Source organism: Podarcis muralis, chromosome 4 (genome assembly GCF_964188315.1).
Source record: "Podarcis muralis chromosome 4, rPodMur119.hap1.1, whole genome shotgun sequence".
Taxonomy (NCBI): Eukaryota; Metazoa; Chordata; class Lepidosauria; order Squamata; family Lacertidae; genus Podarcis; species Podarcis muralis.
Genome location: NC_135658.1, coordinates 78,285,592 through 78,311,504, shown reverse-complemented (window position 1 = coordinate 78,311,504; position 25,913 = coordinate 78,285,592). Strand labels below are relative to the sequence as shown.

Sequence of the window (25,913 nt, the reverse complement as noted above, 5' to 3'; positions counted from 1 at the left end):
TTAAACCTCTTTTGTTGTCCACCAGCATTACGTTTTCCATTTTAAAGTTCAGAATAGAGTAGTTGCTTTGGAAGACGATCATCAGGCATCCGCACATGACTAGTCTAACGAAGTTGATGTTGAAGAATCATTGCTTCAACACTGGTGATCTTTGTATGCAATATCTATGTACAGTGGTACCTCTGGATGTGAACGGGATCCGTTCCAGAGCCCCATTCGCATCCTGAAGCGAATGCAACCCACGTCTGCAGGTCATGATTCGCCGCTTCCGCACATGACGTCATTTTCAGCGTCTGCGCATGTGCAAGAAGAGAAACCCGGAAGTAACACGTTCTGTTACTTCCAGGTTGCTGTGGAGCGCAACCCGAAAATGCTTAACCTGAAGCTACTTCAACCCAAGGTATGACTGTGTATCTAGAAGCAAGCACTACTGAGGTCAATTGGACTCTCAGATAAGTGTTTATAGGCTAGCCTCAGTGATATTGCAGCCACCTAGGACCAGCAGGCTATGCATAATTTCTTTCATCCTTCATCAACGAAAATATTTTGTTTCCTTGCTGGATCAGGATGTCATTCTGGATTCTTTTTGCAAATATCCAGATATTCTATGCAAAAATCCAGAATGTGCAATAAATCTTGTTTAGATACACGACTCATGATATTTATTCTCTTTTGAACGTTGTTTTTTTTAAGGTAAAAGATAGCTTCCTCCTCACTTGCAGCAGGAAGAACAGGAACACACATATGTGTAGAATGACCCAGCAGTACCAGCAGCCAAATTAACTGTAACAAACAACATTTAGAGGACTAGAGATTTCCCACATCTTGCTTTAGAAGTGTAACTATTACTGAAGATGATGTAGAAATGTTGCTAGCTAGCCATATAGGAAATACAATGGAATAGGAAAAAGTTGCATTTAATAAAAATATGTAATTTTAATTCCCGCCTCTCTCTTGAAGTGGCTTTAAATACAGTACCATACAGGTACCTCGGGTTACAGACACTTCAGGTTACAGACTCCGCTAACCCAGAAATAGTACCTCAGTTTAAGAACTTTGCTTCAGGATGAGAACAGAAATTGCACAGTGGCGGCGCAGCGGCAGCGGGAGGCCCCATTAGCTAAAGTGGTACCTCACGTTAAGAACAGTTTCAGGTTAAGAACAGACCTCCAGAATGAATTAAGTTCTTAACCCGAGGTACCACTGTACCTTGTTTTTCGAACAGCTTAGTTCAAGAACAACTCAGAACTCAAACTTCACAAACCCAGAAGTAGGTGTTCTGGTTTGCGAATTTTGCCTTGGAAGCTGAACGTCCGGTGCGGCTTCCGAGGCTTCTGATTGGCTGCAGTACGCTCCTGCAGCCAATCGGAAGCCGCGCCTTGGTTTCCGAATGCTTTGGAAGTTGGACTTCCAGAACGCATTCTGTTCAAAAACCAAGGTACGACTGTATAAGGGTTATAAAAACACAATCACTACACACATTTACACTGAAAAGTCATGTTTTGTACTTCTTATTTTAATCAGCATTCACCCTCCACAATCTTTCTTTGTAGCAAAAGGTTACATTGATACACTGAGAGCAGGAAAACAGTATGTTACATTCATGAGTATAGCATTTTAATTAATATACAATTGAAATTTTCAAAAATAATGAACTATATGCATAATTTATTCACAGTCTGAAACAATAAAAACAGAATTTCAAATGACTTCAAAAAAGAGGGAAAGTGTTTTGTCACAGCTGTTAATAACATTGAAAATCGTATCCCTACCTGCAATCAGTAGCGAGCATTCAGTCAAGCTAATGTGAAAACTGTGAAGAATGTGCAGGGACAATTTCCTGCTCAGTTTAAATATCTGAACGTGCACATAAAACAAGACATCCAACTCTTAACTATCGCTGTAGGAGCTCACATTAGGGGGGAAATGATGTACCACTTACACTGCTGCAGTGAAATAAATTAACGTCCACAGATTTAAAACGTAAGAAATTAAGGCATGGCTGTGCTCTGAAAACAGACTGTTACTAAAGCTGTGCAAAGGTATTTCTAATTAGCCATAGTGAATGAAAACTATGTGTAATTATTGGTGAGAAACGGTTCGAGTGTTTCATAATACCTAACAACGGAGCTGGCCGTTTCTGCTTTCTAAATTAGAGATGGTAGTCAGTGTAGGTGGTAAAATATCTTAAGCTAATCAGAGTAGCTGTGTTCTCATATTACCCTTTAAGAACAGGTGCATTCATCTGTTTTACTCCGGTGTCTGAAAAATGCATGTTACTATCTTTACAGAACATAACAACATTTGGGCAACCATATCTTGGCTCAACAAACTGAAATATGGATGGGTCTTTTGTCCACGCACACAGCCCCTTCACATTTCCCTTTGTGCAGGCTGGAATACAAAACGGGAAGTCTTCTTTTAACTTCAATTACACTTGAGAGAGAAGCAGCTAGCTACCTTAAGAAGTCAGCCGCTTCTATTCTTTGTAGCGCCTGAATGAGTTGGCACATAATCAATGAATATCGAATGCACTGCACACACATCAAAGCAGTTTATAATGAACTTATACAAACTTATGCAGCAACCTTCTCCAGACCTTCCACTTTTAAGTCTCAACTCATCTCTCACTTATTAGTAGCAGAGGGAATAACTGGACTTGTAGCATATAGTGGACGGCTGAGAAGATGAATAATGAAGCAGGGCTCACATACCAAGAAAAGAACCCTAAAGATTGGCATGGCTGTTCTGTAAGAAACCTTGTTTTCAGTGGTAGCTGAAAGCATTTGAAAGCCAAAAAAGGAAGGGTAGAAACACTGCGGGAGAACAAGTTACCCAAATTCTCACAATTACCGAGACTAGTTTTAGAAAGTAATTGTTCTGCTTCTAGAATTGTGTGAAGCAGATGTACAAGGCAACGTGAAGTATGGACCCCTTATTCAGTGGTAAAAATGCACCTTTCCTCGGAAGAGCAGCCTAGCTAGAAATTACACAGACCTGACCCTTTCCAGAGAGCCTTCATCTTCGATGACCACTGACAATTATATTTAGAATTCACAACCTTCAGCAAACTCAATCCTATTTTAGGATCTTCCCTTTCAGTAAATTCGTGAGTGGCATAATCATCGATGTCGGCGGCTACTTAAGAATCAGTACAATGCATTTCCCAATCTTTTAATTTAATGAAGTTTCCCCGTTTCGTTTTTGAAATGTCACTTTCTAAAGCGTCTTGTTCTTGATGCTCATTAGCTAATGATTTTAATGCACAATTCAAGAGGGTCTATGACACACAGCAAAATCCCAAACACTAGATATTACCTTATTAAGCTTGAGAAATCACTAAATGAGTTTGGCAAGATTCCTAGAATTGAATAAATTGAATGTAGGGCAGACAGCCAGATTTTTTTTTTAAATTTCTGTATGCCCCTCTTTCCTTTTGAGAGACATAAGCAATTCAGAAGCTATGTCTTAAAGTACTTTGACGAGAAAAAGCATGCTTCTGATGCTGCTGGTCATAAGGAGGTGGCAATTTGAACAACAAAACTGGAAAACACATGGTCAGACCTGTCAACTTGAGTCTTACTGATACTCACCAACTTGTATAGTGCATTTTTTTCTGGATAAATAAAAAATGAAGATGTCTGCTGAAGTCGGACACCCCAAACCAGAGTTCCAGTGTACATAAGGTATTTCTCCAAGTGATGGGAGAGGGCAGCTCCAGAGACACACACACAAATGTGGAGCAGATCTTTCAGATTGGAGAGCTTAACAGATGTACAAGACCTCGCATACCTGTAGTCAAAGGCAGTAAAGGGGACCCAAACCTGAAAGCAGAATTCGTTGTTCACACGTCTTCTACAATCCTTAGTCAAAAATCAAGTTACCTGCTTAAATTGGCCAAAAGAGAAAACGACACAAGCTACCCTGGGGCTACACATATATATGCTTCATTCTTCAGTGTTGAGATTCTTCCCAGTGCAATTGCAAACTCTGAACATTTGAACAAATGAGAAGTCTTATCGCAGTCCTGACCAGCTGTGCAAGTACGACGCCCAGCCTGAAGGTTGTGATGTGCTCTCTTCCTCACCTTAAGAAAAACACACAAAAATCCTTTAAATACGAGCCAATACAGGTTTTCAATCGCACAACTAAAAGCATGATTTAAATGGCCAGTCTATTAATTGGGCCTTAAAATGTGGATATCAAATCCGACTTGAGTCAAAAGCTACCCGTACAAAACATATAGTTAAGCAAGAATCGGCCATGGAACACTTTCTTGCAGGATCTAGGAATGACAGAATTGTAGATGCAGAATCACATAATTGTAGAGTTGGAAGGGACCCCTGTAGGCTCATCTAGTCCCACCCCCCATAATGCAGGAATCTTCTGCCCAACGTGGGGCTCAAGCCCACAAAGATTAAGAGTCTCATGTTCTACCGACTCAGCCATGTATAGTATAGCCATGTTAGTACAGTGGTACCTCGGGTTGCATACGCTTCAGGTTACATACGCTTCAGGTTACAGACTCTGCTAACCCAGAAATATTACCTCGGGTTAAGAACTTTGCTTCAGGATAAGAACAGAAATTGGGCAGCGGCGGTGCAGCGGCAGCAGGAGGTCACATTAGCTAAAGTGGTGCTTCAGGTTAAGAACAGTTTCAGGTTAAAAACGGACCTCCGGAACGAATTAAGTACTTAACCCGAGGTACCACTGTATTATTTTCAGATCAAAAGTTGTGTTCAGCACATTGCTGAACATGCACCCCCCAAAAAAAACCCCCGCTGACCTTCTGATCGGCAAGTCCTAGCCTCTGTGGTTTAACCCACAGCACCACCCGTGTCCCTAGTTACATGTTATAGTTTACATTAAAAAACATCTAAGAAACAAGCTACCAGTGACAATTTTAATGTAAAGTTACATGTTATAGTTTACATTAAAATTGTCACTGGTAACTTGTTTCTTAGATGTTGGGAGTTCAAACTGTAGAAAGCCACTCTCTCTCCTTGCAGTTCTGACTGTACGCATGCCCTTGCAGATGGGAAGAGAGCCAGATTTCTCTCAATTTCTATCTTGCTGCAAAGCTCACCACTAACAGCAACTGTCCCACTTCCCTTTCTCTGATAACACCAGTAGCAAAATGAAAATAAAAGCTTCATGTACCTTGAGCTATCGCAACTAGCCTTCCTTTTTCTTCTGGACTCAGCTGCAGCATGGTGTCAATGACTGGCAGAAGCCTCTCTCTTTCACTGCCCGATTTTAGGAATATAAACTGGAGCAGAACATTCTTCAGATATTCCAGATTAGCAACAGATTTCTCTCGCTCTTGGTTCCTTTCCAATCGCCTTATTTCACTTTTAAGAAGCTGGAGGTGAAAATCAAAGAAAGATCTCTTAAGATAACCCCACGCGGACGCGAAGAAGCCCAACAGGGCACCGTCGTGACATGTTAAGACAAATGGCACGAGGAAAAGGTAGGCGCATTTCTGCACCGGTCCAAGTTCCCGGGCAGACTGAACGTGGCATGAAAGCATGCCGTGATACATAGAACAGAATAGAACTTGTGAGCGTCTCCACCCCCATCGTTCTGCCCGGACACTGAGGTCCAGCGCCAAGGGCCTTCTGGCGGTTCCCTCATTGCGAGAAGCAAAGCTACAGGGAACCAGGCAGAGGGCCTTCTCGGTAGTGGTGCCCTCCCATCAGATGTCAAAGAGATAAACAACTACCTGACATTCAGAAGACATCTTAAGGCAGCCCTGTTCAGGGAAGTTTTTAATGTATGACATATTAGTGTATTTTTGGTCTTTGTGGAAGCCGCCCAGAGTGGCTGGGGAAACCCAGCCAGATGGGCGGGGTACAAATAATAAATTATTATTATTATTATTATTATTACTGCTAAATTGCTTCAACATGATCGCATATGCAGATACACCAGTGAATGAAGGAAAGGATAAACTTTCCTTACCTTATGAACCACCCTGAACCTTGCGATCATCATCTGAGGCCCTTCTTTCCGTGCACCCTCCACAGGGGGTTTGGAAGGTGGTAACACAAGTGGAATGCTCTCCCCAAGGAGGTACGCCTGACACTATCCTTGTTTAGTTTTAGGCATGAAGCAACAATTTATCTTCCCCCACCCTGCACCTTTAGACTGTGAACTGAAGGATACTGTGGCCTCTTAGCTGGGTAGGATTTGCAGACCTGCCTTTTTATTGACAGTGCTTTCTAGTATTTTATTTGAACTGTTGCACTCTTAGGTTTTTATCATCATTTTTAATTGGTTCAGTCAAAATCGCTTTGAGTTACATTCTTAAGAAAAGCAACTAACCAACGCAATAAAAGCAAACAGACTGGGTCATGCAAAGCAACTGAGTGAACAACCGCTGCATGTTTGTCTATATAACAACAACAACAACAACAACATATTATTATTATTTATACTCTGCCCATCTGGCTGGATTTGGGCAGCTCCCAACAGAATATTCAAAACACGATAAAACCTCAAAAATTAAAAACTTCCCTATACTTCAAAAAGTCAGATAGTTGTTTATTTCCTTGACATCTGATGGGAGGGCATTCCACAGGGTGGGCGCCACTACGGAGAAGGCCCTCTGCCTGGTTCTCTGAAACCTTACTTCTCGCAGGGAGGGAACCACCAGAAGACCCTTGGCACTGGACCTCAGTGTTTGGGCTGAACAATAGGGATGGAGACGCTCCTTCAGGTATACAGGACCAAGGCCATTTAGGGCTTTAAAGGTCAGCACCAACATTTTGAATTGTGCTCAGAAACGTACTGGGAGCCAATGTAGGTCTTTCAGGTGTTATATAGTCCCGGCGGCCACTCCCAGTCACCAGTCTAGCTGTCTAGCAGCGGCAATAATGGGCACAGCCTATTTCAGATTAACTTTTTCCCATGCAGTGATGCACCCCCATGTGAGACCACAAGGAGAAACTCAGCAGCATGAACTGGCTCTCAGATGCACTGAAACCAGAGGAAGAAATACACTGGGAATCTGGGTGAGAGAGGAAGCTAGAGGAAAGACTCTTATAAAGTAGTTGCTATAGCTTCTCCTAGTGGTGACATCCCCTTCCAACAGTGTTTCAAGAAGCTGTGGGCAAGCAGGAACTCCCATAGGAAGTCAGGAAGCCAAGAATACAGGCTCCCCACATCCCGGCTTCCGGCAATTTAAAGGGGCTGGCAGTCTCAAAGTATCTGTTGGTGTATGGGACACAGTCAACCTCTTTCTGAGGCTCCCTCTCCTGTTCGATCTTTCACACTTCTCACCACTGAGTCAAAAGCAGTCAATGAAGCTCTAAAGCTTCTGCTTGGAAGCAGAGCTTGACTCAAGCTCGCCCCATTTCCGACTCTTTCTAATCACTTATGGGACTGTGCACCAGGAAACTGACTGTGTAAAAATGCTTTCCTCCGGTGACAGTGATGGAGTCTCCTCGCCTCGTCCCAATTGCTTCACATTTCACTGTACTCACCCTGACAGGCAACTGACATTCTTAGCTGTCAAAATTCTGTTCAGCTAATTTCCAGTTCCTGATTTTCCTAGACCTCTGGGGAGGCTTCCCTACTACTTCATATTCTGCCTTTTTAACATTCTTATTAGCCCACGTTCATTTACATTTCCTGATATTGCCTGATTCCTTTTCCTAGGGAAGAACCAAAAACTTAATAGGAGATTCCATTCTGTGAGGATTTGTTAGTCCTCACGATCACAAAAGTGAGGAAGACAGTATTTCTGTGAGCTGATGGGGAGAAGCTGTCAAGTTGTGGGAACGAGAATAGCACTGAGTTCACATAACCGCAAAAGGATTTTTAGGCTTTGCAAACAAAAACTGATGCACCATGCAGTTCACCAGAGCTTGGTAAGGATATGCCTGCTAACCTTTATTTGTTCCATGAGGATCACGTTGGTGGCTTCCGATTCACGCAGCAGTCCATTTAAGTGATCCACGCTCTTCGACGTGGTGCTCAGCTTCTGCACCAACTCTTCTTTGGTGAGTTCAGCTTCCCAGTGCGGAGCTTCTAAAATGGTTCACAATAAGCCAGTTTCAAATGTGATTGATGCTTCTACTATTTCTTATGGCTGCAAGTGTGTATATGTTAAGGGGATACAGGCTGAGCATGTTATGTGCATGGCAACCGGTGACGGTGCATGTTCGCCAGGTTTCATGAAGAACATGCGCATACGTTTTCCGTAAACATGCTGCCCTGGGAACCTGTCACAATACACAAAATTTTCAACAGGCCTTGAAGAATGTGCATCTCTAGGCTGAATTTGACATTCCCTAGGCCATATGTGCATCATCGTGGCTCATGATGAGGGCTAAACATGAAGAAAGTATGACAGACCTCAATGCAACAATAAAGAAGTCGTACAACTTGTGCCAAGTTCTGCATTGTGCCAAAAACAGAACTTTAAAATATGAACTGCATCAATGCATGAGCAAGCCTTCCTTACCAAATTTTGCATCAGGGGTATTAAGAAGCTGTTCCAACGACGGCATGTAAGTACTGGCAGAAGATACAGACTCTGTGTCAGTGGTTTCCATTCCTTCGCCCTCCTCCCTGGTTATAGTGTGCACATCGAGAAGAGGAAGGTCAGTGCTCCTCCGCTCTCGCAAGTTCTTTGCTGGAAGGTTGGACGGAGCAGAACCTGGAAAAATAAGCCATTATAAAGCAATTCCGAGACAAAACAAAACATCTGGAAGGGAATTACCTAAACATTGTTAACAGCCCTTTTTTTTTTTTAAGTACCAAAAGACACACTGCTGTACAACATAGAAATGCCTCAAGATAACGTTGATTCATTCCTGAAGCAGAATAGGGGTCAGCAAACTTTTTCAGCAGGGGCCGGTTCACTGTCCCTCAGACCTTGTGTGGGGCTGGACTATATTTTAGAGGGGAAAAAAGAATTCCTATGCCCCACAAATAACCCAGAGATGCATTTTAAATAAAAGGACACATTCTACTCATGTAAAAACACGCTGATTCCTGGACCATCCACGGGCAGGATTTAGAAGGTGACTGGGCTAGATCTGGTCCCCGGGCCTTAGTTTGCCTACCCATGATCTAATCCCTACCCACCTGGATATAAAAACAGTAACAGAGGTGGTTTCAGGAAAGCTCCTGCAAGCACTTGCTCAGCTGCAGGAAGGAGGTGGAAGCCCTCAGACCTCCGTACAGCATGAGGCCTGGAGGGGCAAATTTTGGACTGGCTCAGGGTGCCGTAATACCAAAGTCTGCCCCGATAGTTTTAAGAGTAAAACCGCTTGGCTCTGCAGAGGTGCGCCCCCCCCCCCAACAAAAAACCTCTGCTACCATCCTGCCTAACAGGAAAACTAGTCCTGCCACAGGACATTGTGTAATAGGAGACTCGAATCGGTGACAGAATTGGCAATTCACCTTAAATGAAGCTGGGGAATAGAGTCCTAAGTGGAGTTTATTCGACAAGCACAGAAACAGTTGCTAGGTGAGCTCAGCTCAGCATTATTCCTTCAGTGAGTATCGGATAACTTACTTTTGGTGTTTGGCTCGCTTTTGAGTTGAAAAAGCTGGGCTTCTACTTTGGACAGCTGCTGCTGCAAAGTCTCCACCGTCTTCCTGTGCTCTTCTTGCAGGTGCCGGACTTGATCGCGGAAACTGTTGCGAAGAGCTTCATTCTGGGCTGTCAGCTGGCTGACAATCTGCGCGTGCTCCGACTTCATCACCATGTTTTCAGACTGGATTGTGCAGAGCCTGGAAGGTATTTCCACCCAGCCAAAGAATGTACATGTTAGTTAAACAAGGAACTGTTAATGATGTCTCAACTTAGGGAGGGGGTGGAGAACAGCAAAAATTTATTGAAACATCTTCCCACCATAGGAACACCGAAGGCATGGAGGCTTTTAGCTCCAAAGATCCGCTTAGGCACAAAATTTAAAGATGAAACACCAGTCATCAGCACAATGGAATTTACAAGGTGTATTAACGTACTTTTCTCGGAGCTCTGCTTCCTTTGCCACAGTCTCTTGAAGAATTTTATTGTGCCTTTCCAGCAGAGTGTCGTGTTCCGTCTGCAGTGACTGAAGCTCGGTTATATTCATTTGTAAGTTATGCTGAGTGTCTTGCAATTTGATCTTCAGTTGGTCTATTATATTTTCCATGTGTTCTCTAAAGAAAAGAAAAACACACTACTAAACACGGCAAGCGTGTACCTTTTCCTGAACCTTCAAGTGTACCTTCCTAAATCACAAAAAAATGGAATTCTTCTGTGCTTTGTTAGTCTTCTATGACTGCATCTACAAATCCGTAACAGAATTGAAGAATGTAAGGCTGAAAGAAGTGATGAATGCATCTGAATTTCATCATACACATCCAAATCAAATCAAACTTTTGTACTTTGGAACAAGCGGAACTCCACAAACAAGAGCATGGAAGTTTGCCACATCGTATGGCTGCTGCATGCTAAATGGACTGGAGAAATACAAGCAGGATCATAATGACTGCATCGGAGGAGAGGGAAGTTAAATAGAGGTATATTTTAGTGTTACATCTGAATCAGACAAATATTAAGTGTACTATGAACCTTTTCCGTCTCTATATCCACTTGGAACTAAGTAAGATTCTAGATCTACTTTGCAAATACACTGAGGCAATCTGTGAACTGAGAAACTTTGAGCCCTAATATTAACAAACGCCCTGAGAACGGAATTTTGATTTAAACCAGCATCCACCAAAACCTTCCAACCATGCAACACTTACCTTTCTTGCTTGGTCACATCCGCTTCAGAGTGAGAAGACTTGTTCTTCTGTTTTAAAACATTATGAACGCGGACTTTGTAGCTTTCAAATTCAGAGGTTACAGCGGAGTATTCTGCCTGCAATGTCATATGGGGGCAGAAGGTTATTTCAATTTGCATAAGGAACAAAACCTAAAGAGTTACTTGTGGTGCCCATGTAGATATACACATCCATTCACACACTTCTTCTTTTTTTAATTAGAGAAATATTACACCCCTCCCTTGAGCTTCACAGGATAATCTGTTCTTAAATGATGACAGTAAAAAGCAACAACACCTTTGTTTCAAAGGCACATCATTTGTAGCTTCAATGCACACATTTAATGCATGACCAAGTACAATGCTATTTTGTCATCTAAGTGTAACCAACGACAACCAATAACAATTACAATGCAAGCCAGGGGCGGAAACCTCACAAGCCACGCTTCTGTTCCATGACACATCCTGCCATCACAAGCCAGTCCCCTCCTACACACACATCAATCACACGCCTAGTTATAACTGTCACGGATTCTGAGTCATTCTGCTTTGTAAAAGCAACCAAGAAGATAGATAATTCTACGTTCAGTTTGGAAGTCTGCTGAAGAGCATGCAGAAAACACTGCCCAGAAAGCAAAAACAGCAATCATTTATCTTTGTGCAGTAAACACAAAGGGGTGGGAGGTTCAAGCAGTACAAACGTTCTTTGCAACTGATTGAAAACTCTTTGTAACTTGATTCCCCTTCCTGCTCCCCAAAATATCCTTATAGGAAATACAGCTTTTTCCACTCCACTCCATCTATTACCAAGGACAAATCCCAACTTTCGCCAGTTTGGGTGTTCTAAATGCAGCTGATTTCGGGCGTTCTATACAATCAGATTAATTTAACCTGTATATCGCAAAGCCTAAAATAATATCTACATACATACTGTGGTGCTTAGCACCTCTAACTGTAACCTCCTTGCAATCAGTCAGACTTTTCTCTTTTATGCTGCATTTGTATCTACAACATAGCAACACCGGGAAAGTCTACCAGTCATGGATATACGGCAAAACTGAAAGGAAATTAAGATGCCAGCCAGTTTTGCTCATAGGGAAAGATGACGAATTAATTCTCCTAAAAGAACTGTTGGATGCCATGGTGAGCATTTGGTCTTTAGAACTAAGACTGACTTTAATAAAAACATTTGCTCTTCACAAGCTCCTTGGAGATCTGAGAGGCGCACAAAGCTAGGCAACTGAATAATTCATTTTTCCAAAGTACTGAATGTCAGGCAGCATCTCTCAACCTCTAAGCAACTGTTAAGATGCTTACTGGACATTTTCATAGAGGAGCCATTCCTTAGGACTTGGAATCCCTCCCCCACAAGAAAATACCTTTGCTGTACTACATTCTTCTTGAAGAGCTGCTAATTTCTGCTGATAAGTACTCTGGACCCTCTGGTGTTGCTCTAGTGAAGTCCGCAGGTGTTCCTGTATCCTGTGTTTTTCCGAGGTTATATCAGCCAACTGGATCTGTAAAAGGACATTCACAGATCCAAAAGATTTGAATTTAGCTGTTGCCAATGGTGTTTTCTCATTAAATGAAAAGTTATTGCTACAAGTTTCCATTTTGGATTGGACAGTAATAAGGAATATCAAATTGACAAAATTTGAAGCTTCCAACAACCGTCCGGAACGATTTTGGTGGCACAGGAATACCTTTACTTTGCCTTTTTACTCTTTTCCATAGCAAAAGTGCTCCACTTAGTGGCTTACGTCTGTTTTGTTGCTAGATTCAAAGATAGGTAAATGCTCAAATGTTTAACAAGTGGCATGAAGCGATGAATTCAAGTAGTTGCAATTAACCAAGAGCTACTTGATATAAAAACATCCTTACACAGAAAGTTGCATGTAAAAACTGTGTATGTCTATTTTGTCATGGGCTTTATAGCCTGGAATTCCTGCAGCTTCCAAAAAAAGTATTCAAGTGGAGAAAAAATGAGACACACCATTTTGGCCAAAGACTTTAGTCATATGTGACATTGTATATTTCTCACTGCACTCATGTAGGAAAACATGAAATGAATATAACATTGACTACAAAACATAGTGGTGTGGCATGAGTGGAGAACGGATGCAGCTTGGCAATCCAATTTACAAGCTGCTTTTAATTTTATTAAAAGGAATATATTTGGAACAATCCCGTCAAGCATTTCGGGGCCCCACACTGATTTCAATAGGAGTTGTCCACACACGCCTAACTCTCTTCACTGAAATCAACAGGACTTAAAAAGGCTCAGTTTGGATTGGATTGTGCCCAGTTTCTTTATTCTCAACTTGAAATCTATCCTGGGCTTTGGGGAGGGACTGGGTACAGAAAACGACTACAATGGCAGATCCAAAAGCATGTAATAGCAGTATGTACCCAACTACTCCAAAGTAAAGGGACGCGGGTGGCGCTGTGGTCTAAACCACAGAACCTAGGGCTGTTGGCCAATCAGAAGGTTGGTGGTTTGAATCCCCACAACGGGGTGAGCTCCCGTTGCTCGGTCCCTGCTCCTGCCAACCTAGCAGTTCGAAAGCACGTCAAGTACAAGTAGATAAATAGGTACCACTCCGGTGGAAAGGTAAACGGCGTTTCCGTGCGTTGCTCTGGTTCGCCAGAAGCGGCTTAGTCATGCTGGCCACGTTACCCGGAAGCTGTATGCCGGCTCCCTCGGCCAGTAAAGCGAGATGAGTGCCATAACCACAGAGCCGTCCGCGACTGGACTTAATGGTCAGGGGTTCCTTTACCTTTACTCCAAAGTAACACCACCGAACTCAGTGGTACTTATTCTGGAAACTGAGTCTAAGAGTGCATCCTTACCTAGTAAGGTTTTATTGATTTCAATGCAACTTATTTGTAAATACGTAACAGCAGAATATCATCTTGAAAAATGTAGTATTTCAGGGAGATAGCATGTATGATAGCAATTGATTGCAGTTACGGTTTTTAACATACAGCTTTAGCTACCATTCTGGGGAGGTGCAATACTGTGCATCTCACTACTTTTTTTGGGAAAGGGGGGGGGGGGAAGAGATCTTGCCTTATAAACTTCGACTTGCTGCTGACTTGCTTCCAACTCCCCTTTTAAAGATGCTTGAAGCCTCAGAAGTTCATTTCCCTGCAAAACAAGACCATCTTTAATAATTTAGCACTATGCTGCAGAAGAGCGAAATGAAGCAGCATCATTATTACTTTGTCAGAAGAGAGAACAAATTATTAGAAAGCACAGGGACTTACTGCTTGCTTTGAGTCAGCCAATTCCTTTTTCGTTTTCACCAGCAGCTGTTTGATCTTCGTGTTTTTCCCCTCATACTCTTGTACAGTATTCTGGAATGATTCTAGTGAACAAAACAAACGTTGAAGGTAATTTATTCAGAAAGCAAACAGCAGAACTTTCAATGAAATTCTTCCAGATTTTTCTATAAAGGCTTGGAAAGAAGAAATGAAGCTTCCTTCTTGCTCCTTGATTTAAACTTTTTACTAGAATTAAAACTATACCAGAATGTTGCAGTTTTCACTTTAAAATACTATTTTCAGATAAGAAATGCTTTAAACCCAACTAAAAATCTAGACATCCTTTTAGAAGAAATAGAGTGAATGAACAGCTGTACAGATTTATCATCGACGTGAAAAAATATTTCTAAGGGGTGTTGGCTTTTCCAACCTACTGAACTTTAAACATTTGTGAAGTGGCATATACTGCCACTGATTTGTAAATGCTATGGCACTTTGTTAATCCTAACAAAATAAATTTCTTGCAAAGTTATTCCTATCTACTGGCCATTGACCTCTGTTTGGAGGATGTAGCTTCTCTGCTATTCTGAGGCATACCTATAAAAAACCCTCTTACTGTACTGAAACATCCACAAAACCTATTTAGACCCAAGGAGTAGTTTAGTGCGCTACTCACTGATTTCTTCCTGCAGAGTCTCTTGCTTCTGCTTCTGAATTTTAATCTCTTGCTCAAGGTCTTCAATTCTGCTGCTTTTGTCAGTAATCTTTTGATTAAGTTCTTTTACACAACGCTCATAATCAGCCATTTCCATGTCCATCACTGTACTCTTATGGGCATCCTGTAGGTTTACAAACACACGGCACCTGCAAGTTTTAACTTCTACCACTGCTTTGGCTGGTCCCGTAGACCTAACATTCCTGCCAAACATTTATTCTTTAGCCCCGTTTAACATGCCATGGAAATAGGGACGTGGGTGGCGCTGTGGGTTAAAGCCTCAGCGCCTAGGGCTTGCCGATCAAAAGGTCGGCGGTTCGAATCCCCGCGGCGGGGTGCGCTCCCGTTGTTCGGTCCCAGCGCCTGCCAACCTAGCAGTTCGAAAGCACTCCCGGGTGCAAGTAGATAAATAGGGACCGCTTACTAGCGGGAAGGTAAACGGCGTTTCCGTGTGCGGCTCTGGCTCGCCAGAGCAGCGATGTCACGCTGGCCACGTGACCCGGAAGTGTCTCCGGACAGCACTGGCCCCCGGCCTCTTGAGTGAGATGGGCGCACAACCCTAGAGTCTGTCAAGACTGGCCCGTACGGGCAGGGGTACCTTTACCTTTACCTTTACCTTTAACATGCCATGGAATACCCAAATAAAAAACAAGATTCTATATATCAGGCACGTCCAACTCCAAAGAGACTGCAATCTACTCCCAGTATAATATAAATGGCAGTGATCTACCCCCTGTTGAGCTTTGGGGGGGGGGTAGCCAAAGTTGTCAAACTTTTTTGGGGGTGGCCAGAATTGTTCAGCTTTTTTCACAAAGCGCTACATTTCAAAACGTTCACAAATGCTGTGGCACCAACACAGGAATCTAGCGCCGGGAGACGGAGGCGGGGACATTACTTGTCCGCGATCAACCAAGATCGTGTGGCGATCTACCTGTCAATCACGATCGACTGGTTGGATATCCCTGCTGTATATGAATCACCAACAACTTGTGAATTGGCCTGGAGTCCCCATGCTGAATCAGAAGGTCCCTTGGCCTTTAGAAGAGACTTGGGGGAGGGGGAAAACCCAGCAAAGACCTATTCTGTAGTTCTGCATGCTCTTTTATGGATTCTACCTTCTGAAGAAGAAGAGTTTGGATTTGATATCCCGCTTTATCACTACCCTAAGGAGTCTCAAAGCGGCTAACAATCTCCTTTCCCTTCCTCCCCCACAACAAACACTCTGTGAGGTGAGTGGGGCTGAGAGACTTCAAAGAAGTGTGACTGGCCCAAGCAGCTGCATGTGGAGGAGCGGAGACACGAACCCGGTTCCCCAGATTACGAGTCTACCGCTCTTAACCACTACACCACACTGGCTCTGAGTGAAAAGATGGTAAATATGCAAAGAAAAGACAGGGGGGGAAAGAGAGAGGTAGATATAAACTACCAGGCTACCTTCTTTGCCAACTCCAGCTCTTCTAGAATTTTCTGGAGATGCTTCTTTTCTTTCTGAAGTTGTGTTTGAAGTTCTTCAACTTCTTTTGCAGCATTAGTGTGGTCCTGCAAAGAAAATAGCGCAAGGGCTACTCATTCAGAAATAGCTACCTTAATCTGTTCTACTTTCTGCTCTCCTAACACATGTCACTCACCTTTATCTTTTGTTCTTTTAGAAGCTTTTCAGCTTCGAGTTCTTTATCGACTTTTGCTTTGGCCCTCTGAGATTCCAGTAGCTGTGTTTCTAGCAGCTTAGTGTTAGTTTGCAAAGTCTGAACACGAGTCAAGAGGTCTTCATTAGCAGAACGCCACTGGTCTTGCTAAAAAGGATAGCAGCAGCTTTAGCAAAATCAGGATGGGAAATATTCAGCTACACCACTTAAAACACTGGAGATTTCACCCAGATACCATTTTCAAAAGCCAGACTCCCCCCCCCCCCCAGTGTGAGGCTTAAAATAACTTGCTTAAAAGCCTTCAGTTCACACAGGCTTGCCATGTAGTGTGAACAGCCATGCTTTGTATGCCACTAAATATATGATACTGTTTTTCTGAATTTTATTTTGTATATGCATTACAGTATTACGGCATACACCATTCTCGTATTTTCTACGTTGAACTGCACTGGAATTCTTACAAAAAACCCCACAAAATCCTAACATAAACATACTTGAAAAATATTAATTGCTTTTAACCCACTTTTGTTACTTTAATGGCCCGAGTCCTGGATACAGTGGTGCCTCGCAAGACGAAATTAATCCGTTCCGCGAGTCTCTTCGTCTTGCGGTTTTTTCGTCTTGCGAAGCACGGCTATTAGCGGCTTAGTGGCTATTAACGGCTTAGCGGCTTTAAGAAAAAGGAAACAAACTTGCAAGAACTCGCAAGACGTTTCGTCTTGCGAAGCAAGCCCATAGGGAAATTCGTCTTGTGGAACGACTCAAAAAACGGAAAACCCTTTCGTCTAGCGAGTTTTTCGTCTTGCAAGGCATTCGTCTTGCGGGGCACCACTGTACATCGATCTCAGGAGAGCTTAAATATGCCTGATTCTAAGCAAATGTATGATTCAACTGGTTCCTTTCTGCAAATTGTCCCTAGTGGTAATGATACAGCACAAGAAAACTAATGCAGACAACCCTGCGTGATATAACATTTCGGTCAGTTGGAACACATATTAATGATCAGAACAACTTTCTCATAGTTCCCCGGAAGGACAAAGATATCTAATATAAGTTGGCTCATTTCTTATATACTTATACATTTCTTATATACATTATACTTAAAGAACTGCATTATTTAAGAATACATTGGGATGGGGATAGAGAATCACCTGTCTCTAACAAAACTTATTTCCACTTTAAAAAATAAATCTGTGCCACCTTCCGAGGCACTAAATACTATCTAAACAATATTTTTTTTTCATGAAACTCAAGATTAAACCTTTATGTTCCTCTGTGAAAATAAAGAGCCAGATTTCGTTATAGACTTTTTCTACCTTTGTATTTCAAAAAAATTCGGTCTTTTGGATTGGTAGCAATGAGCTATGATAGTGAAATAAAGCAGGCAACACTGCTGCGAACTAAAAATGGTGTGGGCAGGGGGAAGAGTGGGGATGCTGTTACCCTCAAGACCTGCGGTAGGTTTCTCAGAGCCATGTGGCTGGCCACTGCTGGAAATAAACAGTGCTCAACCAGAAAACAAGTGAAGTGCCCAAGATCACAAACAGGGGCTCAAGCCCTGCAAAAGCAAAATTCATTTTCTAGTCTCAAGACTGCTCACTCCCCAATCTCCTCCCATTAATTCTCACTTTTGCTCCCCCCACCCCAAATAAGAACAAATTCCATTTGTATATATGTTATATAACCAGCACCTGCTGAGTAGAGTTTTCCAGTTGTCTCGTCAGGTCATCTATTTGGTGTTCAAATTTACGAACTCGCTCTTTTTCAATGTCCAGCTGCTCTGCTTGCTTGTCAAACTCTGTTAAAAGATTCTTGGAGCACATACACATTCTATTAAGCCTTTATTTACGAGCCCACAACGTTCTGTATGCATAAGCAGTCATATTCTTTGTCAGGGTAGCACCAGGAAACAGAGCTACTTCTTAACATGGAAATAAACCTAGATTTTACTTTCTGGATACCTGTCTGAAAGATCTGCACTGGTGCATCCAATTGAAACTATACTGTTATATACTACAAAGCAAAATGGCATGCTAGATGAAGGCATTAAAAGTTCACATTATGTTTATCTCCATGTCATGAACTTGGGCTGGCCCAACAAGCAGCCAATCTTCAGCATCCTTGCTGAAAATATCTGGGAAGTTGTGTTTTAACATGGAATCGTACTGCTTTAAAAACAGGCAAAGTGAAATAACTACTACTTAAGTTTTTTAATATATGTATATATATATATACCTGGTCAAAGATTCAAATATATACCATTTCAGTCGACTTACTAGAAAACTATTAAAATGTTAGATACCACTGTACAATTAGACTGGCTAAAATGTATAAAGATGATGACAGATCTTTGTGAGAAGCCAGGGGCAGAGAGGGCTGATTCTTATCACTGTTAGTGGTTTCTTCAGAAGATAAAAAGATTTTAGAGGAAAATAACAGTAATACTTAATATCCTGCAAGTGAATATACTGTCTGACCCAGGCGTTTATTTAGTAACGTATTTTAATGACTCCACTCTCTCAAATAAAGATAATCTACTGTGTAATACACTGTCATTACTGTGCCTTACATATGCCACATGGGGGAACCAAAGTAAAAACTCCATTAATTTTGAGAAGGGTGTATGAAATTGTGGGAGTTGGTCCTATTGAGCAAACTCACATGGACCTTGTGAGTCAAACAAGATCATCTGAACAAAATTTGAGAAGGAATTATGTATTCGATGTAATAGATTAACATCCAAGAGATAGAAGTAGATGCATACTTATATTCTAAAACTTTTTTCGAAAAGAGCAAAATGTTGCTGATTAAAAAAAGCACAAAAGCACACAGGGACTAACAGCTGAGTCAATTCACACACAGAAACTAGGGTTACCATGCAATGGGTAGGCAGATCTATAACTGAGTCCTTGCCTCTGTTAGATATGGGATACAAATCCTGACCATATTTCAACTGCCCTGCTTATAAACTGCAACAATAGGTTCTGTAGGATCTTTCTGTGAGTTTTGTGCAATTTTTAAGGGGATTAAAACAAATATGTAAAAATAAATAAATGATGTAAGAGGGAAACACCTTAGAAAAATCCACACTAACAAAGCTGTAAGCATAGGGTTTTTGGGGCACAGTGCTATCCACTGCAAACACAGCCCCTGCTTATAACTTCCCAGCAGCTGAAATGCAGGTGCTTGGGAACAATGTGGGCACAAGCTCAGAGAAGCCCTAAGCGCTTCAAGCACAGCAGGAAGTGATGAAGATAAAGTACTTGTCCTTTACCTTATAGCTCTCTGCTGTCTGAATGATGTCTCCCATTGAAGTTGACAGCTGCTGTCTCTCTGACTGCAATAACTTCACCTCTTCTCTAAGTGACTGTGCCTAAGTGCAAAGAAAGACATTAACCCTTGTTACTTCTACCAGTGATTGGACCCGAAGACAACCTTCTGTGAATGAAAAAAAAAAGGGGGGGGGATTTCACTAACTCTCACCGCCCCTGAAACTTCCCACGCTACTTCCTACCTTGTTTCCTCTGGAGCAGATTTTCAGTGTGCAGTGAAGCCAGGACCCAAGAGCAACCCACTCCCTGAGCTCACCAAACACCAAATTCCAGCCCTCATTAGCCTTGGGTTAAGAACTTTGCTGCAGGATAAGAACAGAAATTGCACGGCAGCGCAGCAGTAGCAGGAGGTCCCATTAGCTAAATTGGTGCTTCAGGTTGAGAATAGTTTCAAGTTAAGAACGAACTTGAATTAACTCAGAATGAATTAAGTTCTTAACCCGGGGTACCACTGTACAAACATCAGAGTGGCAGCCACTGAGCATCCGTCTCTTTAGTCATAGATACATTATTTCACACACACTTATACAGAATCGGCACTTCCAGCATTCCTGACCCTTTGCTGGGGTGGCTGGAAACTCTACTTTTTTTAACTCAGTGAGGGGGGAAATGCTGACTTTCACTCACTGCTCTTTAGAGATCAGACAGAGTAGTTTATATCCTGAATAGATCTCAGGAGATAAAACCCTCTCAGATCAGGAGATAAAGCAGTGGGGGCTCAAATCAGGCCACTTCCTGTGGCTTGGCAGACAAGATACAGTGCATAGGTCATGGGTTAGTCATTCGTGCTATAAAGAGAATGATGAACAGCAAATCCAACCTTCCTTGCAGCTTGTCTTTCAAGGAAGAACTGAACAGACAAGAAATTCCAAATGTGTGGGTTGTATCGGCTTCCAAACATGTGTATTTACTGTAAAAGACATGGCAACTCCACATGTAGAATTGTGTCCATGCCCCTTTTCCCCATGTAAGTACAGTACTGCCATGCAGGAAAAAATGAGATGTATGAAACAACCATTTGTCAAAGACCAAAACCTCTCAAGTCAACGCTGAATCTACCTGCCCTGATCTTTATAACTTCCATCTTCTCCGGCTCATATGCATCCAGTCCTCTAAAGTAGGCAGACATTTTGTCAAAACTGAAACTAAAGACTGTGGTTAGATGAGAATGGAGGCTACCAAAGTGCCACCAACCCATTAACAATCACAAATGAGAAAACTTTGGAACCATCCTACTTGGAACAACTTAAAAGTAGGCCTAAAAAGACCTGTGTGGCCCCAGAAACACATTACCAAACATCTCACGAGGAATTGGTACAAAACATATGGAACTTGATTCCACTTACCTCTTTCCTGCTGCATTCCAGTTCTTTCCTTAATTTCACGGCAACAGCTTTAATTTTATTTCCTTTTTCTTCTTTCTCTTTCAGTTGTCTTTCCAAATTCACTGAATGAACAAACAAAACCTATTTTAAAATGTGAAGGCAAAAACTTCTTTCTGAAATAAGAACTAATTCATTAATAAGTATCAGCTTCATTATATTCATTAAGCAATTAAGAAATGCTTTTAAATCACAATAAAAATGGTCACATCCCATAGCAAGATCTATTTACACACCACCTCATGCAAATTAACCCACACATCATTCATATGTTTTCTTTGCTTTCTTAAAATGGAAGCCATACATTTCAGGATTCGAAAGCAGCCTGGAAATCGAGGACTCACAGACTGAAACCCTATTTTGTCTTTATCAGAGCAAAGTATCTCCAGAAGATCCAACTTACTGCAGGTTGCAGAGATGAGACGGAAACAAACATTAAATACTCAGTAATTATTTACACAGCAGCAAACCTGGTAAAGAAATATATATATACCCATTTTTTCTGCTTCTGATAACTGCTGGTCATCTTTAGCAGAAGACTCCTTGACAGAGGCCTGCATTGCAAACACAATAAATTAGATGGATAGCTTGATCCTATCACTGAATGTAACTCATCTAAAGTAAGAGAGACTGAGCTTGTCCCGGAAATGCCCTCTGAGAAGCACTTATTGATGCAATTTTCTCTCCAAACAGTAGAGCAGCGACACTGGTGTCTGCTGCTGCTTGGTGGTGGGGTTCCCAGAGACAAAGCAAAGTGACCTGTGGTCTCATTGTGACATCACAATGGAAGCTGTTGAGGCTGATTCCTTCATTCTGCTTTGCTCGGTGTAACACTGGACTCCTAAGTGTTAACAGGAGTTCCTAGTTACATCTGCTATTTGTTTCCATAGGATAAAGACAAGCAGATAAAACTAGGAAAGGCTCCAGTAAGAATGATATGACTTTTTAAGATCCAGCAATACATGTCTTTTCTAATTAAAAATGGCACCATTGGTTTCTCTCTGATCCTTTTCCTCCTCAGACTAGCTATTTTATTTATTTACTATTAATATTTCTTTACTGCCCTATGAGCAGAGCTCTTTGGGCAAAAGTTTCTCCTTAATAAGGCAATGACAGAGAATCCCTGAAGCATTATTCACTTGCAAAACCATCTAGCTTCATTGCTTTATCACCTCTAAAGTGTCTCAAAGTGAAGAATACTAAAAGTCTTGAAGACCCTAGCTCACTTTCATTTTCCAGAATTTTGGGGGGAATCAGTAAAGAACATAGAAGTTTCACCCCTGACTACTTAACACAATCTTAAAATGCAGTTAGTGGCACTCAAACAAGACCAAATTAACAGCCACTCTAAAAGAATGGTTTTCAAGAGTTATTGTGAACTCAGGGATAATTAATCTTCAGAACACAAATCCAACCCGTAACCCAGGTTCCAAATCTATAAATGCTTATATCTGGGGATGGAAGGAGGAAGCACGCTTTCACGCAAGAGTTGTGCTTACTGCATGTACCACAACACTGTTATACAGGCAGTAGACAAGCCTATCACGCAAAGTATGAAATCATCCTCACCAACCTCACAAGAGATATGAAGAGTGGTGTTTCTTTTGCATGTAAGAGCAAAAGATTGTAACCAAAGAATTTCACAATTCCCACTACTTTCCCAAATTCTGTTCTAAAGAGGCTTGGGGGATAAATGAGAGCAATTCAATAATAAAACCCTAACCTTTAGCAAAGAAAGCTCAGCCTGCACGTTTCTCACTTCCGTTTCTTTTTGCTCAAGGATTAAGCTTAATTTTTTTCGCTCCTCTTCTTGCTCTTTTATTTTGCTTTCACAGAGTGCATGCTTTTCAGATAGATCTTCCATACAAACTAAAATGTCTTGGTTCTCATTCCGGAGTTTTTCACTGGCGTGTTTCAGCTCCTGGATATCTAGCTGCAAGGCTTCTTTTTCAGAAGCAGCCCCTTCCAACTCTTCTCTTAACAGGAGTTTTTCATTTTCATAATCGTCCAAAAGAGATCTGAGTTCCATGCAACGAGCCGCATTTTCTTCCTGCAGCCTCTGCATTTCCTCCTGTAGAAGCACGTTTCCATCCTTTTGTGAGTTCAGACTTTGTATCTCTTGCTTCATTTTTGCAAATAATTCATTCGCAGCTTGCAGCAGACCGGCTACATCTTCGCCTTCATTTTCTTCTGGGTTTCTGGAGCCCATCTGCTCAAGGAGGCTACAGAGCTGACTCATGACAAGAGATCTGAAAGCCTTTTCTTCCTCAAGTACCTTAGTCAAATGGTCTTTCTCTTCACAGACTGTTTGCAATTTCGTTTCTAAATTATCTGCTTTCTCTCGAGACACAATCCAGCCCTGCTTTTCAGATGCAATGCTTTCCAGCTCTTTCCCTGCTTGGTCCCTGTCTTCCTTGAGCTTGTTATTTTCGTCATGTAGACTTGCTACTTCAGATGAGAGGTGCACTTTATCTTGCCGAAGAACTTCAACCTGCCGTTCCAATTCCCCCAGCTTCAGTTGGTTCTCTTCTTTTTCCACTTTCAGTTTCACCATCAACTCCTCTACCTGTTGCTCCAATTCACTGTTGCAAAGGCTAAGAGCCTCAACCCGTTGCTGATGTTCCTCAGCCGCTGCCTTCTCCTCTTTCCATTTCCCCTGAAGGCTTTCTATCGTCTCAGCAGAGCATTTCAGTTTGTCTAGGATGCTATCGTTCTGTGATGAAAGCTCACTCTCCTTCTCTTCCAGTTCTTTCACTGCAGCCTCTCTTTGATGAAGAGAAGCAACAAGTTTCTCATTCTCTTCCTGGAGAGTCCCTATTTTATGCCTTAGCTCTTCCAGCTCCTCGAGTTTGGAGGAAAGTTGTTCTGTATGTTCCCGGAGCCGATTTACAGTCTCAAGGAGAACATCCTTTTCACTGAAAGCAGCTCTAAGCTTTTTCTGTAGTTCATCAACATCTGAAGCCTGCTGTTGCTTCATGGATGCAAATTCTCTGCTTATCTTCCCAGCTGATTCCCCCAATTCTGTTTGAAAGGTTTCCATCGTTTCACGCAAGCTCTCATAACTAGCAATTGCATCTTCTTTCTCCTGTAGGTGCTTCTGACATTGTTCTTTAAGATCCACTATCTCAAGAGCCAATGACTGATTTTCTCTCTCTAAACTTAATGATACTGATTGTTTAAGATCACAAATTTCCCTTCTATGCTTTTCTAACAGTTCTTCAGTTTCCAGACTATTTTCTTTTATAGTCTTCTCGTGTTGTTCTGTTACTGCCTTCAACTCCGATTTTAGTTTTTCAACTACGCCACAGTGATCCTCTTTGGCAAGCTGCAGTTCGTTAATTTTGAACTCCAGATCTTCTTTTTCATGGAAGAATTCATCCTGTGCATGCTGGATTTCCACTTCCAGTTTCATCTTAACATTGTTCATGTAGGTTAACTCATCTTGTAATATACTGTGTTGAGATTCCAGTTCTTTTAAAGCATTTTCTAAATGTCTGGTCTTTTCTGCCATTTCCGTTTCCAACTGCACATTTCCAGATTCTAGGCTGTCTACATCTTTCGTTAGAGTTTGCCTTATGTATTCCAGTTCGCGCTCATATTTCTCTTTACAAGCACGCAATTCATCCTGCATGTCCTTCTCTTTTACCCTGTATTGCTCTATTAAGTTCTGCTTTAGCTGATCTACCTGATTTTGCTCCTCTTCACATGCTTTGACAGCGGTTTCAAGCTGACATGTCAACTCAGACACCTCCTTTTGGTGAGCAGTCCTCTGTTTGCCTAGCTCTTCATCTAATCTATCCATTTCCCTTTGGTAACACTGAGAATTACTTTCAATGACATCTTGCAGTTTGGCAGTTTCCTCCTTCTTACCCTCAATGGAAGCTTCCAACTGTTTCTTCAGATTCAATATTTGTTCCTCATAGGCAGCCTTAGTCTGATGGACCTCTTCCTGTAGCCTTTTAATTTCTTCGTGGTTATTACTCTGACAATTAAGCTGTTCTGTGAGCTGCTCTTGTTTGCTCCTTTCTGCAAGCAGTTCCTTTTGCAACGTGGCAATAGTTTCATCATATTTGGACTGTGTTGCTATGGTTTCATTCTTAAGACCTTCGATTTCTTTCAGGTGGTCAGTGTTCAACTGTGCAAACTTCTTCTGCAATTCTCCTTCCTTAGCGAGAGCAGCCTAATGATAAAATATTCAGAGAAGTGTCATATATGCATAGTTTAATCATTTTGTAAGTGTATACCCAATTTACAGCACTTAAAATACCAAAATCAAACCAAAACCCACCCAATACCCATTCTCACTCCCCAATCCCATCTGACAGAGGGAACAATCTAGGAATAAAGACAGACACAAAAACATGTATAGAAGATCTGCACAACTGGCGTTACTTCATCAACATCTGCCTTCCCATCCAAGCTGAAAACATATTTCTTCAATTAAAGGCAAAATACAAATCTGACCTATTACAAAATAGGATTTCAAAGGTTGCCCAAGGGTTACTCTCAGTATGCTTAAATAATATATATTTAATCTACTTTATTGCTCTCCATTTTATTCACAAAACTGAGCATGCAACTTCCAACTTAAGTAACTGGGTGCCTTATATCTAATGGCAGTTGTCATCTCTTAACTGACATACATACCAGAAAAAGCAGCAGAACACATTTTACAGACGAAAAGAATTTAAACCATATTTTGTTCTTGGTGGCAACATATATTTCTGAGAGATTTCTAAAATGGGAAAGGCCAGATAAATGAGAAGTGTTTCAATTGTTTAATGTTTTGGCAATATCTTAATACTCCA

The 25,913-nt window shown here is 41.7% G+C and overlaps 1 protein-coding gene across 1 annotated transcript in view; it reads right to left on the bottom strand.

Moving 5' to 3' along the window:
• Positions 1-1,510: 1,510 nt before the first annotated feature.
• Positions 1,511-25,913, bottom strand: part of GCC2 (GRIP and coiled-coil domain containing 2) — a 31,616-nt gene continuing 7,213 nt past the window's right edge. The window contains exons 6-23 of the mRNA XM_028727988.2: positions 22,829-25,285; positions 21,599-21,659; positions 21,070-21,170; positions 19,666-19,764; positions 18,083-18,202; positions 16,374-16,538; positions 16,180-16,284; positions 14,707-14,869; positions 14,034-14,134; positions 13,837-13,914; positions 12,146-12,283; positions 10,750-10,865; positions 9,982-10,158; positions 9,527-9,744; positions 8,468-8,662; positions 7,892-8,031; positions 5,161-5,362; positions 1,511-4,087 (exon numbers count right to left, since the gene is read on the bottom strand). Of these exons, the coding sequence (XP_028583821.2) occupies positions 4,017-4,087; positions 5,161-5,362; positions 7,892-8,031; positions 8,468-8,662; positions 9,527-9,744; positions 9,982-10,158; positions 10,750-10,865; positions 12,146-12,283; positions 13,837-13,914; positions 14,034-14,134; positions 14,707-14,869; positions 16,180-16,284; positions 16,374-16,538; positions 18,083-18,202; positions 19,666-19,764; positions 21,070-21,170; positions 21,599-21,659; positions 22,829-25,285 (4,707 nt within the window). The 3' untranslated portion in view covers positions 1,511-4,016. The remainder of the gene's footprint in view (positions 4,088-5,160; positions 5,363-7,891; positions 8,032-8,467; positions 8,663-9,526; positions 9,745-9,981; positions 10,159-10,749; positions 10,866-12,145; positions 12,284-13,836; positions 13,915-14,033; positions 14,135-14,706; positions 14,870-16,179; positions 16,285-16,373; positions 16,539-18,082; positions 18,203-19,665; positions 19,765-21,069; positions 21,171-21,598; positions 21,660-22,828; positions 25,286-25,913) is intronic.